At 30.0% G+C, this 17,300-nt stretch overlaps 1 protein-coding gene across 1 annotated transcript; it reads right to left on the bottom strand.

Annotated features, from left to right (window-relative positions):
• Positions 1 to 87: 87 nt before the first annotated feature.
• Positions 88 to 8,168, bottom strand: LOC110665784 (auxilin-related protein 2). The gene is made up of 8 exons (XM_021826032.2): positions 7,080 to 8,168; positions 3,681 to 5,376; positions 3,465 to 3,597; positions 3,287 to 3,384; positions 3,120 to 3,185; positions 2,107 to 2,196; positions 791 to 967; positions 88 to 655 (listed from the first exon to the last, which is right to left on the bottom strand). The coding sequence occupies exons 1-8, from the start codon at positions 7,748 to 7,750 to the stop codon at positions 617 to 619; spliced, it is 2,970 nt and encodes a 989-aa protein (XP_021681724.2). The 5' UTR covers positions 7,751 to 8,168; the 3' UTR covers positions 88 to 616.
• Between the last annotated feature and the right edge of the window lie 9,132 nt (positions 8,169 to 17,300).

The following is a 17,300-nucleotide window of genomic DNA, read 5'->3' as shown; positions in this document are numbered from 1 at the left end:
CATTATTGAAATAGGTACAAAATTAAGCTTAATAGAAAAATTTTATATGCATGAATTTTGCTTGTGGCAGTAAACACCAACAAGACATTACAGAAAAAATATATTTATGTATGAAACGTACGGCACAGAGTTTAACAGCCCAACCATCATACAACGCCAAGTATGGTCATTTGGACATCAGTAACATATTTTGTATCCACTCAAAATATCATGTTCTGCCACCAAAACGAAAAATCCAAAGAAAACATATATATATATATATATATATAGAAAAGAATTAACCCAAAAAAAGGACCCCGTCATCTAATGCAAAGGCAAAAGGGGTAGGCAGGACAATACTCTACACGAAGCATTTCCAATTTTTCAGGTGCCAATATGCTTGGAGGAACGTCACTTTACAGCCACCTGAATAACAGGAGACTACTTCACCCTTCAGGCATCTCAGCAGTTCCAAATGAAAAGTCTCCAATTGGCGCTTTTATCAGTGATACAACGCAACACCAACTGCAGCAGATACGAGAATACATCTTTGCTTGAACAGTTGTGCATTTGTACTCCCAATGAATAGTGTAATTGCCAAATCAAATGGTTTGGAGCAAAATATCACCATAGAAATTCAAAATAGCTCTTCAGAATTGAACTTGTTCCATGCTTCCTATTTCAACATAAGAAAACATATCATGAGAGTCGACCAACTAGACCAAATTAGCTAGCTATACAAGTATTATGACAAACACAACTATGATTCCATGGCTAAATTTCCGTTGTGGCATCAAGACTGAAACACTACCTTCAGCAAGTCAAACACCTTCTCAGCAATATATTTTTGTTGAAGATTGGCACCCTTTTGTTGGACTTTATCAGGATGGATGCACAAAGTTGCCTTTCTATAAACTTTCTTAACAGCAGCAGCAGTAATCAAATCGGTCAAGGAAACAGGCTGCCAACCGCATTCAGGCCATAGCACCTGATCATTGTGCAATAAATTTTAGGGGCAGTGTGTTGAAAATGCTGATATAATTTACAACAAATACTTATATCAGAACTTTTTATAATTACCTATAGCTAGTCAAAGGGAAGAAAATTTGGCAAAGGCCAAAGGTATAACTTAACAAAAATACGAGGGGGGAAAACACTAGCTCTATTTGGGAGTGCGTGGAAAATGGGTTAACAAATTTGATTCCTAATATATGGGCCCCACAGCCCCATTTTCTCTCCCCTTCCACTTCCTCCCACTCCCAAACAGAGGGTAATCCATTAACCATTCATATCAATGCTCATCCTCAGGAAGTTCAAAGCTTTGCTGATTGCAAGAAAAGCACATGCACGCACATACTCTCAGAGAGATAGAAAGAAATCTAACAATACCCAAACATATGCAGGATGATGATGATGATGATGATGACAATATGAAGCTCAATTGCCAAAAGATGGCAAAAATGCAGTTTGAAATCACATTAAAAGAGTTACTTAAATCAAAGATGCAGCAGCCAGGATAAACACCTCAGGACTTGCAGCATTCATATAAAGTAGAAGATAAAAAGGAGCAGAAATAAAATTAATATCTGGTTCTTTACTGAGAAAGTTTTAAATGGTAAGCCCCTTCAAAATTTAGTTTCCCCAAAACACTGCTTCAAACAATAACAGTAACTGCAAAATAAAATGTTTCCACGATAACAAATCCAGGTCTATGATTATAAAATTAGTGGCCTTATTATAATTTTTATATTTTTGCATTTCAAAAAGAACAACTTAGTTATGGAACTAAACACTCCATGGCTAAGTATTGCACAATATTTGGATTGCACAACCATACCCTATTAAGTAAATCATTAATAAAAAATAAGGCAATGCAAACACACAAACAAATTTAACTTCATTCCTCTGTGATGCCATATCAGAAAGTAAATGTCTGCCTATCTCAAAACTGTGCAAAAGAAATATCCCTAAATGATAAAATACAGGTAAAATACTGCAATGTGCAAGATACCATGCAAGGATCCATTGCAAAAAAGGATACAGCTAAAATTGATTATTAAAGAAAATATTCTGTAAATTAATACTGTGCAGCAGATGATATGAAATATATAAAAAATATGAACGCACATATTGCAACGTTGATAGAAGAGCACGTAGATTCCCCTCTTTCCCTGCAGCCCATCGCTTGATCTCAACATCAAGTGTTTCAGCAATCCTCTGAAATCAGCAATAGATCAATATCAGCATGATGATAATAAGTAAAACTGAAAATCAGACTAAGGACAATTTCCATGTCGAAACTCAACCCACAGGGGGGAAAAAAAGAGCAGAAGATCAAACATCATACAACCAAATTAGTTCATATACACTTAAATCTTTGATTGAATGAAAGAAGACATACTTCAATCGTCAACAAAAAAAAAAGTTAGTTTGATAAACAGTTAGCCTGATGGAGCAGTCACTGACATGCAGAATATAAGGGGCGACACAAGATTTTCCAATTTTATAGATATGCCCCACTGGAGATAAATCAGGTATTTAATAGAGCGCGTAGAGATAGAGCATAATGCTCAGAGGGAGTTCTCTTTGTAGAAGAAGGGAAAATTATGTGTGAATGCTATTCCTTTGGCTACCTTATGGATAATATGAAAGCCAGAAACTGGATGCTTCTAACAATATAAGAAACACTCTGGAAAAAGTATACAGAAAATGATTGTGCACGCTTCACCCTTGGAGGATTGGAAATTTGTTTCAAGATTACTTTGAGATTGTCAATTTTGTTGATAGCCTTTTGTTGAGATCTTCTATAGTACTTTAGTGTATACACCGAATGTACATGTCCATTTGAATGTAAATTTATTGTTAAAGAAAAAGGCTCCAACCTCAAACCAATGGTGCCATGTTGATTTCATCATAATTAATCAGTTTATTCATATGTTCAGAACTTCAGCCTATGAAAATCTAACCTAAAGATAGCTAGGACAGGCTAATCCTCATCAGCCCATTCTTAAACTCCGTTCTCCCACAAATAAGCCACCCACCCAAACTTCTTCAAAAAAAAAGTAAAATAGAAGGTTCTGTGAAGAATTATAACAGCCAGAATAGCAACAATCCTAACAAAGTTTCACTGCTCCACTTACATGTCTCTCTGCTTGTTCCCTCTGAGCTTGAAGGTCCCGTTGATTCTTCTCAGCCAGCGCTTTTGCCTGAACATACAGACTTTACAGTTAAAAGATGCCAAGCTAATGTGTGTTTAGTTAGAAACAAGCGTAAGGCATAACTCACAAATCAATATCAAAAAACATACCGCACGTTCCTGAGTCCTCTGGTGACGTTCCAACCTAGCTCTTCGCCTCTCTTCAGTTTCTCCTTCAAACTGTTGGAACTCTCCCGACGTTCCAGTAGCTTTTGCAAGCAAAAGTAGTTTAGCCAATAAAGAATTACATGATCCTCAGCAAACACTCCAATCAAGAAAATGTAACTACCTCCAAAAATCAAAGATAGATCATCTTCAATATTTGCAGTTGAAGATGCTTTCTTCATGCTTGACGTAACTCCAACAGGTGTCCTTCTGGCAGCTTCAGACCCTCCCCTATTCTGGGTATCAAAGAAAGGATCCTGCAATATAGGTTGAGCCATTAAGTCACTTATACTGCAAGTCAATGGACATGATACAAATATTAATAACAATTGATGCTAACCGAAGAAGTAGCCCTAGGCCTTGGAGCACTGCTTGCTTGAGAACTGAAGAATGATTCAAGATCATTGTCATTCCTCTGTTGGGCATCTGTCTTTTGTTGGTTTGCTCTAGATGCAGCAGCAGCCCTTTCTCGAGCATCTGCAGCAGCCCTTTCTCGAGCCTCTGCAGCAGCTCTTTCAACAGCAGCTCGTTCAGCTCTCTGTCTAGCATCAGCTTCAGCCCTTGCAACTGCAGCTCTCTCTCTTGCTTCTGCATTTGCCCTTTCCCGTGCTTCTGCAGCAGCTTTTTCTGCTCTTTCTCTTGCCTCTGCAGCAGCCCTTTCACGGGCTTCAGCTTGTGCTCTCTGAACTGCAGCCCTTTCTGCTCTCTCTCGAGCTTCAGCAGCTGCTTTTTCTACAGCAGCTCTTTCAGCTTTTAGGCGTGCTTCGGCAGCTGCTCTTTCACGTGCCTCCCTAGTAGCCCTTTCAACTGCTTGTCTACCCTTTTCCCTCTCTCTCTCAATCTCCCTTGCTCGGTCTCTCTCTCTCTCAAGCCTCCTCTGCTCTCTTTCTTTCTCCTCTCTTTCCCTCTCTTTCTCAAGTCTCCTTTGTTCTCTCTCTTCCTCAAGTCTCCTTTGTTCTCTCTCTTCCTCCTCCCTTTCCCTCTGTTGCCTCTCTTGCCTTTCTTTTAATTCTCTCTGCTGAGCTTCTTGCATGTCTTTATCTACTTGACTAGTTTCTCTACTTCTAGCAGCCTTTAGATACTCCCTCTCTCTCATCTGCCTGAATTTAGCCTCTGCTTTATCCATGGCCTCCTTCATGGCAGCAGCAGATGCTGCAGCAGAAGATGCATTTGCATCCACATCTTCCCCATAAAGAACATCAGCATGTTCACTAACATTGCTTCGGGTACTACCCATTGCAAAATCTTCAAGTTCATCTATTTGAGATGCCACTGAGCTCCTTGTTGCATGAGCTGACCTGGGGCTCTGAGAGTATGAAGTAGAATATTCATTAACCTTCATTCTTGAGTTTGTTGATGAAAAAGAACCTGTCTCTACCTTTGAAATCCGAGGTGGTCTAGGAGGTGGGGGTCTTGAAGGAGGTGGAGCATTTGTTGGTTGCGTAAAAAGAGGAACTTCAGATACAGTAAGCCACACATCATCAGGTGATTCTGAAATATCTTCATATCTCGGAGGTGAATTTACCCCATTAGAACTGCCATTCACATATGAAGGTGATGAGACATTTTGACCAACACGAGGCACATCGAACAAGGTTTCATGTGATTCATGGAAATCATCATTAGACATCTTCTTCTGTGAGTGGCCTTCAGCTTCGTCCACAGGATATTCGTCAACTGGATCTTCGCTAGCAGGTGAATAAGTGCCACCCATGCTTGGTCCAGTTCTAAGAGGGCTCCTATCTTTTCCTCTCATGTTGACTACAGGTGAAACTGGAGGTACAGGTTTTCCAAGGCTATCAAAGGAGTCTACATCATCAAATACTCCCCTATTTACAGATGAATTATCAACCTTTGTGTTTCCAGAGCTACTGAATTTACTAATTTCTTCCAAAGGGTCTACATACAACCTCGAGGATGAAGCTGCAGGAGTTGAAGTTGACTCTAACACCACAAAAGGGTCATCCATCATAATGGAGGCTTTCCTGGCCGAATTTGCAGATGGTTTCTGGGACCGACTAGACTCTGAAGTTAACCTGGCCAAAGCAGTAAAGATCAACTGGTATACTTCATGAACAAAAGGCACAAGTAAACAAGTCTGATCAATGAACAAATCCAATGGAAACAAACAGGCAAAAATGTGCATAAAATTTTATTTATTTAACATAAATGAGAACCCACATAATGGAATGGCTAGAATTTGTAGCTTTAAAAAGGAACTTGAATTTTAAATTAAAAAAAAAAAAGAAATGAATAAAATAACAGAAAATGTAAAAAAAAAAAAAAATGGTTCCTTAAATTTTATTATCCATAGAATATCAAACCCACATCATTTTTCTTGTAAACAATACTTAGTGCATGAAAATGAGTGACAGCTTATTTACAAGAGCATTAAAAAGAGATTACAATAACAATAATAATAATAACAACAACAATGAAAAAATTTACAGCACATCCATAACTGTCTGAAAGCCATAACTTTGGTCATGTCAAACATAAAATAATACGTCAAAGAATATTTTATCAGATTTAAAATAAAAATCATTAGCAATAAATGACCGCGTTCAGGATTATTTGAGTCCACCCCCCCAGCATTACTCTAAAAAAGAAATGAAATGTAACCAACAATAAAATCAATGTTCAACTTGATAGCGTTTCACTTTCAACCTACTAGTTAATGTTGCCACATATTAGTTATACATCACATGTGCACTCTGTATACAACCAATAGCATTTCAATTCTGCAGAAGCTACTCCTACCATAGACAAACTGTCACTTCTCATATTTTCTCCCTTTTTTAAAATTTCCATACTAAAATGCTCTATAACCATATTTCAAAAACTTTGAGCTCATTAGCTCTCAATAGGAAACTTCAAGAATGAACAATAGAAAGATGGATTTATGATAGCAAGCAACTTCCCTTCTAAAAACTGTAAACATTATATCAACTTCACAATTTTAACCTGATCAACATTACTTCACAATCTATTACGCAGTACACAAAAAGAATTGAAGTGTTATAATTTTAAGTACTAGTATAGAACTAAGATATTCAAGAATTGAACCAAATCTTTATTAAAAGCCCAAGGATGCTGCTAAAAGAACATGTGTGACGGTCCACACACACACACACACACACACACACACACACACACACACACACACATATAGCATTTAAAATAGTAAAAACTAAAACATGTCAATTAAATTATGACGTCATAAATTTTAGCAACATATTATTGTGGTATATGCAGTCGCATCAAAATTCATACATTGGTTTTAATTTAAAAAAATTTGTATAAAATTCAATCAAAACTTGCTAATAACAAAGGAATGTTACTACAAAACTAATTGCAAGTAAAACTACTAAACCCAAGTTGAATGATGCAATTTGTATACTTAGCCAGTAATTACATACAAATGATTCTAGTCAATCAAGCTGTATTGATTGTTACAAAAACTTGAATGCACATTTATAACAACAATATCAATAATGGCATACATTATACACATTCCAAAAAACAATAATAACTTAATTGATCTTAGCATAATTAACTAATGTATCAACAGAAAAACGCCAATCCATGGAACAACATTAAAAAAAAAAAAAAAAAAAAAAAAAAAAAAAAAAAACCTAACTAATCGCAAACATAAGAATGAAGTAATATGGAGCAAAACCACTTGATTTAGTAAACCAACAGCTGCAACAAAAACTACTAATACGATAAAATCAACAACCTGCTAATACTAGGGGAGCTACTGCGACCAAAACCAGGAAGCAAATCATCAAAAGCAGCTGAATCCTTCTCCATTTTGGGAGTCTCTCTCCTCGATTCGTTCTCCTTTTTACCTAAATTCCCCAACAGATCATCAAATGGCAAGCTGTTGTTTTGCGCCCTACGCTTGGTCGAAGAAGCAGTGCCGATCGAAGAAAACACATCATCAAAATTAGCCGATTGAGGACCCACAGACGAACTCTTCAGGCCAGGCAATCCATCGAAAATATCATCATCATAAACTGGCTTATCAAAAACCGGCAAAGACCCGGATTTCGCATTCTGGTCCTTGAAAATGGAGTCATAATCAAATGCAGAAGACGACGATTTAATTCCTCCATCACCGCCGCCACGCGATTCCGCATACTTAGGCGGGCCCCCAAAGACGTCGTTGAACAAGAGACCATCACTCCCGCCGCCACCACGATCGTGACCGTGATCATCGAAAATAGGAGCAGAATCGAGGGTGGCAGAGGAAGATCGATAGTGAGAAGCAGGAGCAGCGGATCCGAGGCCGAAATTGACAGAGGAGAAGGTGTTAGTGTTGGAATTACGAGATGAAGCCATAGGGGCGGATTTACCCTGGGGTTTGAAACCGAAGTCCTGGTCCAATAGACCAGGAAAATCATCCATAGATTTGAATTAACCGACGGCGGATCTGGTCGGTCGGCCAGGCGAGTGGGTGGTTGAAAATCTTTTAGATCTAACAAGGGAAAACAAAAGGAGCTCAAATGCTAAATGATGAAATCATGGGAGGAAAGTGGTGATATAAAAGAAAAGAAAACCAAAATTAGAGGGTGATTGGTCAATTATTGCAAAACTAAGATGTCAAAGAGGGAAACCCAAAAATATTTAACTTCGTTTCTTTTTTTTTAAATTTGGTTGAGAGAGTGGAGAGGAAGAGAGGACCAAATCTTAAATGGAGTTCTGCAGGCGCAGCTTCTTGTTGTTCTTCGTCTTCCTCCCTCTTTCTTTCTTTCCCTCCGACTCTCGCTTTGTTTCTCTGCGTAGCCGAGTCTGAAATTGCGTTTTATTTTACGTGTCCTTTTTGGTCTTAGATAGTGTTGGATTTCTTTTTACCGTGTCAGGCCCGCCTGGCCTGATTGTTTTAATTTTGTTTGGACATTTGCATTTTTGAAATTTATTCACGACTGTGCCCCTCCTCCCCCATTATTTCGAATTTCGATTACCCTTTGTTTGTGTCCATAATTTTATTAAAGAAATGAAGAGAAATTAAAAAAAAAATAAATTTATTTTATTTTATGTTATTGTGATAAATTATTAAAATTAAAAAATATATATTTTTTTATAAAAAAATAATTATTATATCTTATTTTTTATATTTATGTTGTAAAAAATATTTACTTATTTTATTCATCATTTCTCTCTATTTTTAATCAATTTGAAAATAAATATTTTGAATTAAAATTTTTCTTTACTTTTTCTTCTTTCTTTTCAATTCTCTTTTTTATTTATTGTCCAATAAAAGAATTTAAAAAAATTAAATTTATTTTCTTTATTCGTTCCTCTATTTCTCTCAATCCAAATAAAGAGTTAACCTCGTTTCTTTTTCCCTTTCAATCAAAGCTCAAATTTATTTGTGATGTTCAAGTAAATTTTAAATTACTTTTTAGAGGATCATCACATTTAATATCATAATAAAAATATTTCTGATACAAAAGATTCTTTATTGAGTTAAATGTAGTGCATACGTATCTCTATAAAATATTAATTTTTATATTTTTAAATTTTAAAAATTATTTCACATTTTTAATTTTTAAAAAATCTTAAATTCCATAATACAAATTTAAAACTAAGCTCTAGACTAAAACACCAACTAACAAAGGCTACAATTCAACAATTTCACTATTACAATGACAACAACTCTAAACCAACAAACCTAGAGCACAAGTGACCAATGCCATTATAACAAATCCATATCCAGAACCTAGCTCATTTCTACACATTACAACACCCACTAATCAAAAAATTCCAGAGCAATGTAACCTCAAAATTAAATCTATGAGGACTTTCATCAATCAACTTTAAGAGTGTGTTGTCGGTGAATGGGGGGAACCAAAACCTGTCCATTCATCTCCTCTCACTTCTTTATTGTCAGCCAACAAGAGAGAACCATCAGTCGCTGTTGATTTCCTAAACAGTAAAGTAACTCGTTTCACAGGCGAGAAAACCCAGCGCCATCATTGCAAGCCATGAAGGAATCTATTGCCTTTATCAATGATGCCTACCACGAAGAACTCTTCCTCACCATTGAGAACTATGAAGCAACACAAAGAAAGCCTCCCTTATTGTGATGCAACCAATCCCGCCCTTGCGATCGGTATGTTGCCACTGCACGTTATGGCTGAGGCTAACGTTGTTCATAGTGTGTAAGGGATGGTAATTCAAGTTGGTGAGTTGTATTATGATACGGACATGAATACCATTATAATTAATATAAATATAAAATTAATATGAACACAATATGAGTAAATAAATCTCACCAAAAATTGAAATGTAAATATGAGTCTTTTATTATACAGGTTACACAATACTACTAATATTAAATTATGTTAGTTAATTTGATGTGTTATTAATTAATTCGATACGATACTAACTATTTAACATAATTTGACATAAATCAACATATTTAATGCGATTTAATATAACTCAACTTATTTAACACAGTTCGATAGAATCCAATATAATTCATTTAACACGTTTTGACAATATTTGATATTTTTAATTTTTATAAAATAATATATTACATGAAATTTATACATATTAACATGCATAAATTTAATAATATACAAAAATAAAAAACAAAAATCAAGCATATGATATTTTTAATATTTAGCTAATCAATATTTTAACTAAAAATTAAAAATAATTATTTTTTAACTTATTATATAAATTCAAAAATTAAATTAATTTTAATGAAAATAAAACAAATTAGTTATTGTAACAAAATTCAAATATAATAAATAATTAGACTTATAATTATTAATTCACTACTTTTAATAGTATTATTTGCAGGTTAAACGGATTGGCAGGTTAAAATGAGTTGGTGGGTTAAAAGAAATTAGTGAGTCGTGGGTCGACATGTGACACGAATAATAAAATATCTCATAAACACGTTAATATTTGCGGGTCAATCCGTGACACAATATGATTATTGACGTGTTATAAATGGATCAACACGATTTTGACACGATCACAGATAAATTCAACCCAAACTTTCTATTTTCATATCATGTTCGCGAATCATATCTAAAATTGTCAACCTTAATTGTGTGGATATGTGAAACATAAGTTTCTATCTTGCATTTTTCTTCTTATGTGTAAACTACAATTTAGTCATTGAGATTTGACAAAATTTATAATTTGATTTCTGTATTTTTAAAATTAAATAATTTACTCTTTGAAATTTTACAAAACTTATAATATAATTTATACCGTTAGAATTTCAATTAAGTTAGTGTTAATTCTAGCAAAAAAAATTAAAATGTCCTTAACTTTATTTTTAATCTAAAAATAATTTAGTTTCTAAAATTTTATTTTATTAGAATTTAGTATTTGATATTTCGGTAAACTTACAAATTAGTCTATATATTTTTAAAATCAAGCAATTTAATCCTTAATATTTTAATAAACCTACAAGTTAGTCCACACAATTAGAATTATGATTAATTCCCTATTAAATTTGGTAAAAATATAAAAACATTTTTAACTTTATTTTCAATCTGAAAATAATTTAGTTTTCGAAATTTTATTTTAATAATAATTTATGTCCATATTCATATTTTTTTGCTTTTTCTATATATAACAATATAATATAATATATGAAAATATTATAAATTGATAAAGAAATATATATATATATATATATATATATATATATATATATATATATATATATATATATATATATATATAATTATTTATATATTATTAAAATAATAATGACATAAATAGAATTTTATAAAATTATAAGGGCTTATTTATAAATAGTTAAATATCTAAGGATTAATTTTGTAAAATACATAGATGATTTTGTAATTAATCAAAATTTTTAAGGACTTTAAAAGAATTAATTCATATTTTAATAATTTAAATTTAAAGTTTTTTAATTTAAGGGTCCACATTTAAAAAAATAGAGATTAAATTGTTAATAAAATAAAATTTTGGAACTAAATTATTAAGAAAATAAAATTTCAAAAATTAAATTATTTTTAGATTAAAAATAAATATAAAAATAATTTGATCATTTTTACTAAGATTAATAATAACTCACTAGAATTCCAACTACATATAATAAATTATAAGTTTTATCAAATTTTAGAAATTAAATTATTTGATTTTGAAAATATAAAAATTAAGTTATAAGTTTTGTTTAATTTTATATGGAATTATTAAAAATAACCACAGCTCTTACTACCTTGAAAGTAGTTCTTCGATTTTTATTTTTTTTATTTTCTATTGTATTTAAAAAAGTAAATAATTCTTAAAATTTTAAAAATAATAAAATTAATATTTGATTATTTAAAAATTAAGAAATAATTTTTTTAAAAGGACTTATTTAGACTTAATTAGAAAATTGTGAATAATAATTGAGCCAACAAATAATTTTATACTTATTTGAACATTCAAAAAAATATGGGGACAAATTTTGAGCTTTATTCTTTTTTGTTTCTCTATGGATGTCTCAGTGGGTGGAGGCTAAACTTTTGGAATTTGACATTACTTGTGGATATGCATAGGATATATAATGTTGCCTGCCTAACAAAATTACTATAATTTTATTAATACTTGATTTGAGAGGAAGTATAATAAAATAAATTTTTTTAAAAGTATAATTTTTCATAATTTTTAAATCTTTGTAATGTTTTATTATTTGGAATAAATAGAAAATTTGTGTGTTATTTGGATGTTTGAATATTTTTTTAACTCACTGATGTGGGTGGTAAATTATATCAATTATCACATCAGATATAATTATTTCATTTCAGTCATTTAATTTTAATTTATTAAAATAAAAATTATAAAAAAAAACTCTCTGATATGCAATAAGGGTTTCGAGTTAAAAATAATAAAATTATTCTTTTGCCCTTTTTTCATTTTTTTTCTCTTTCTTACCATTATGATTAAATTAATTAATAATTATTATCAATAAAATTATTTTATTTTAAATAAATTATAATAAAATTATTACTTATATATGTTATTTATTATTAATTAAAATTTAATTTGTAAAAATCTAAAATAATAATAATATAAATTTTAAATTTTTAAATAATATTTTATTAATATATGATATTTTATCAATATTTTAGTTATTATATAAAAAATAAATAATAAATAACAATTTATATATTTATTTTGATTAAATATTAATTTAGTGTTGATTTAAAGAAACGAACATGAAAATTTGCTATAACATATTAAAGAGACTTTTTTTTTTAAACAAAATTAAAATTGAGATGTTTTATTTTAATAATTTAAAATTTAATGATCGAAATTAAATAAAATAACATAGAAATTAAGATACGGTCGGTGAACGTACCCCTAATATGGTAAATTGGAAAATAAAAGTCTTTAAGAGGTTTATAAAAACCTCAAAAACCTTTAACTTAAAAAATCACAAGTTCTCCTAAGCCATTTTTTTTTTTAAATAATTCTCAATGTGTGTCTCTTTAAAATACATACGGAGGCTCCAGTTAGACAAGTAGAGCACATTAGGTTAAATGATAGAAAGAAAAAAAGGAGTAGACCTAAATTGACTTGGAGGAGAGTAGTACAATATGACCTAGAAGCATTACACATTTCTGAGGATTTAACCCAAAATCGTTCAGAGTGGAGAAAGCGAATCCATATAGCCGACTCCAAATTTTTGGAATAAAGGCTTAGTTGAGTTGAGTTGAGTTGTGTGTCCCTTTAAAATATATTTTAAACACATTTTCTTAAATATACCATTATTGATAGATTTTGTGTAAATAAATTATTAGATTTATCATTTTTTTCATATATCTTAAGTCTTTGTAATATTTTATATCCTTTAAAGAAATTTTTATGTATTTTTGTTGTTAAAATATCTTGTTTTTGAAAAAAAAAAAATTTACTCCTTCCTTCAATAGGAAAACTAAATTTTAAAGTTATCTGATTAGATTTATAAAAATATTATGAAGTCAAAAATTATAGTATGTAATCCACCTACTAGCTAATCTACATGCTCTATCACACTGCTAGATCTTTTAAACTTTTTATATTATTTTTTTTATATGAGTAATTAATTTTATTTATATAAAAATATAATATATTGATTTATATTTTATTTGTAATTAATGAAATAATTTTTTATTTTTATAAAAAAAATTACAGTTCTTCCAAATACAAAATGAAGATTTTTAAACCTTTTCATACCTTAGAAATTCTCCACCCTAACAGAGAATAAGGGTGCATGCTGTCCCTAGCTTTTATGTGTGTTCTCTAAAAAAAAAAAAATTGTAGGAAAGAAATGCATTTTTTTTTCAAATATATTAGTTAAAAAATATTAAAAATTAATTTAATGTTAAATTTAATATATAATTTTTTATTTTTTTTTATTTAAGCTGAGTTTAAATGCATTCTATTTAGCTTGGAATTTTCAATTTTAGATGGAATCCAACCTAATATATATAAAAAAAATTACAAAGTGAATTTTTAAATTGAGTAAATAATTTAAAAACTACAAATTTTTATAAGTTTTTTTTTTAATTTTAATCAAACATATTAATTTTATCAATTTAATATTTAAATTTTCATAATTTAACTACATGCTTCAATTAATAAAAATAATTCAAATAATTAACTATATTATCAAAATTAATCAATCATTTTAATTTTTATCAGTTTTATTTGTTAGATTATGCATAGCCATTCTCACACTGAGAGTTGGGCTATCGACTTTGTCTTGGGTATTCTTCTTCTCATTAGCTCAGATTAACAAAGAGTGAGAAGGAAAAGGGGATACAATGCGGTTGAGAGGGAGGAGGTGGGCGGGAAGGAAGGCGGAGGGCAGAGGATGGAGGACCAAGAAAAAGAAAAAAAAAAAATATAAATTATTATTTTATTTAATTTTGATTACTTTTATTAATAAAATAAATCTACAGTAGAACATTTCAATTGAGTTCAAATTATTGAAATTACAAATTTTGAATTAAATTACAATTACACACAAACATTTGTTTTTTTTTAATTACACAAACATTTTTTTAATTAAAAAAATTCACTATAGAGAATTAAGACACATAAAAGTTATTCTTTCTTGCTTCTAATACATGATTTCTCTTTTGTCAAACTTGCCAATATTACTTTTTTTTTTTCTTTTTTAATGTGAAGAAATAAATAAATAATATTATTTTTCAGTGGACGTTTAATACTAGATTAATAAGTAGTAATTATTATTATTGTATTGTAATTTGTAACTTTTATTAATATTGATTAGATATTTAAAAGAGGATAAGTTAACAGTTTACCTCATTAATATTTATATATTTTTGAGAGATAGAGAGCCTGTGTTAATAATTATTCTCATTAAAAATTAAAATTTCAAAGGTAACATTTAACTATTAATTTTTTAACTTTCTATCAAACACACCCTTAGCTGCAAACGTTATCCTGATAATTTCTAAAACCTATTGTTTCATGTTTACTTTGATGTACCCTTTTAATATTTAGCACAAATTTTATATCAATTTATCATGCTTCCTAACTCAGAGATATAGATAGCCTAATTGATTTTTTTTTCTTTCACCTTTAAAATATTGAAAGTAAAAAATTATCGAGTTTAAATTTACTCATCTTATTACTTGTAAATAAAATGGATGCAGTTTAACTCCACTAAAAAACTACGGAGATTTGGCCACGTCTTAAAATATATAGCTCAAATATTTTATCATAAATTAACATAGGACAATACAACTGAGTATGAATATCTAAAGTGTAAAATTTATGAGCAAAACACATATACAAGAGATTTAAAATTAAAATAAAATGAATTTTAATACTATATAAATAAAATAGATCTAACTTGATTACAGTAACTCAAAAAAATGAGATTCAAATCAAACTAATGTGGATAATACTATTCCAATATTATTCACCATAAGGGAAAAAGAGTTACCTCCCACTGTCTGATTTATTACTAAATTAAAAAAAATGTCAAGATTACTGTCAGAATACTTGAGTATTATGAAGAAGCGAACAACAACAAAACCAATGGGAATACGTTGCTAATACTATCAATGATCCATTGATGATTGGTTGCTAATTTTTATTTTTATTTTTAGTAATTTATTGATAATATATCATTGATTTGGCATTATCAATCACTAAATTTATTTTATAAAATTTTTTCTATTATTCTTATAAATTTATTAGATATTTAATCCATAAATAAATGTAACAGACTAATTATTATATTTTTATATCATAATTAATATATATATATATATATATATATATATATATAATAAAATTAAATAATTCATATAATGTACCTGCTATTTATAAAAATGGAAATTAAAAGTAGGTAAGATCCAACAAACACTCGACGTAAATATCTCTCTCTGGTTTTCCTATAGAGAGAAAATATTCTCTCTTTTGATTTTGATCTGTTGTTCTCTCGGGTCTTTGTTGAGCGTCTCCAGTGGCCCTCCCCTGCCCTCTGGGCAGAGGAGGGATGGTTTCTCTGACTGGGTGATGGGTCCCCCTCCCCTTCCTGGTTTGGTTTGTTCATAGTTTTGTGAGGTTATTTTGTTTTTTAGATCTTGAACTTATTCAGGTGAGGGTGGAACAGAGACGATTTGATTTATGCTGTCTTCTAGATTTCTATCTTGGGGCTTGGAAAGTTCTCTACTTGGCGTTAAAAATTGGTTGGCCGATTCTCCATGACTAAATCGAGACTGAAATGTCATGGCCCCTGCTTCCTCTTTCTCCTAAGTTGGTGGTCCTGCGATACCTATAGGAGGTGGTGGGTTTAGTTTACAAGGCTTGAGTTGTGATCCTTTTGTTGTGGCTTATCTTGCTTTGGCGAGTTGAGGCATTGGCAGAATATCTTTCTAGCTTTCGATGGGTTCTCCAGTCAAGCTTTCGACGACAGCGCAATTTTTTTTTGGTGTTGATCCTGAGTTCTGCTTAGGTGGTTTAGGTCTAGGGTTTGGCTGGATGGGACTTTGGGCCTGTTATTGGGTTTGGTTTCTTGGGTTAGAAAATTTGCTTTGTTTTCCTGGTCTCAATGTAATCTTATGGTGGACTGTAATGCAATGCTAACATGCAATTGCAAAAAAAAAAAAACATATCAACGGCAAGAGGGAGATTAAGGGCCTGTTTGGATTAACTGTTGAATCTGATGATAGAGGGTGATAAGCATTCTTTGTTAGGTGATGGCGATAACTGATAGCTGTTTTATATTAAGTGTTTAGGAAAATTATATTTAGCTATTGCTGTTAATATGTGAAATGACCAATAAAGGTATATATCATATAATTTATTTTATTATTTAAATAAATATAAAATTATAAATTTATTATATTATATTATTTATTTTATTATTAAATTAAATATATAATTATTAAATTAATATATTATATTTATTTATATTATATTATTTAAATAAATATATAATTATTAATCTTTTATATTATATCATTTATTTTATTATTGAAATAAGAAAATAATTATTTTTTTAAGATAATTAAATAATTTTAAAAATATAGATAAAATAATAAAATAATTATTATTGTTAATAGAAAAATTTATAATTAATTTTAAGTTTTTGGATATAAATAAATATTTTATATTTTATGTTATTAATAAAAAATATTTTAACAAAGTTGAAACACGTTAATTAAAATGTTAAAATTACAAATAAAAAAATAAAAATATTAATAATATTAATTTTTAAGTTAAATAAAAAAGGATAATATGGTCAAAATAAAAAATAAAATGATTAATGAAAATAAGTTTTTTTTTAAAATATTATTTACTTTTGATATTTTAATCAAATCAATTATTTATTTTATATATTTTTTTAAAAATATATTTTTAGTTTTATCATTTTAATTCTATAAAACCAAACACCCCCTAAAGTACACCTGTGCTATAAAGAGGACAACGGCAGCAAGAGGGAGATTGAAGCACACTT

The sequence above is a fragment of the Hevea brasiliensis genome, chromosome 7, assembly GCF_030052815.1.
Source record: "Hevea brasiliensis isolate MT/VB/25A 57/8 chromosome 7, ASM3005281v1, whole genome shotgun sequence".
Lineage (NCBI taxonomy): Eukaryota > Viridiplantae > Streptophyta > Magnoliopsida > Malpighiales > Euphorbiaceae > Hevea > Hevea brasiliensis.
Note: the sequence above shows the minus strand (reverse complement) of the source record. Positions and strands in the feature narration are given on the sequence as shown.

What these genes read in the sequence shown, in the direction of transcription:
- LOC110665784 (XM_021826032.2), bottom strand. Translation starts at nt 7,750, where the DNA reads ATGGATGATTTTCCTGGTCTATTGGACCAGGACTTCGGTTTCAAACCC. An exon ending in GGCCTAGGGCTACTTCTTCG is followed by an intron (nt 3,598 to 3,680) that starts GTTAGCATCAAT and finishes CCTATATTGCAG; the next exon opens with GATCCTTTCTTTGATACCCA. An exon ending in AGGTGTTTGACTTGCTGAAG is followed by an intron (nt 656 to 790) that starts GTAGTGTTTCAG and finishes ATGTTGAAATAG; the next exon opens with GAAGCATGGAACAAGTTCAA.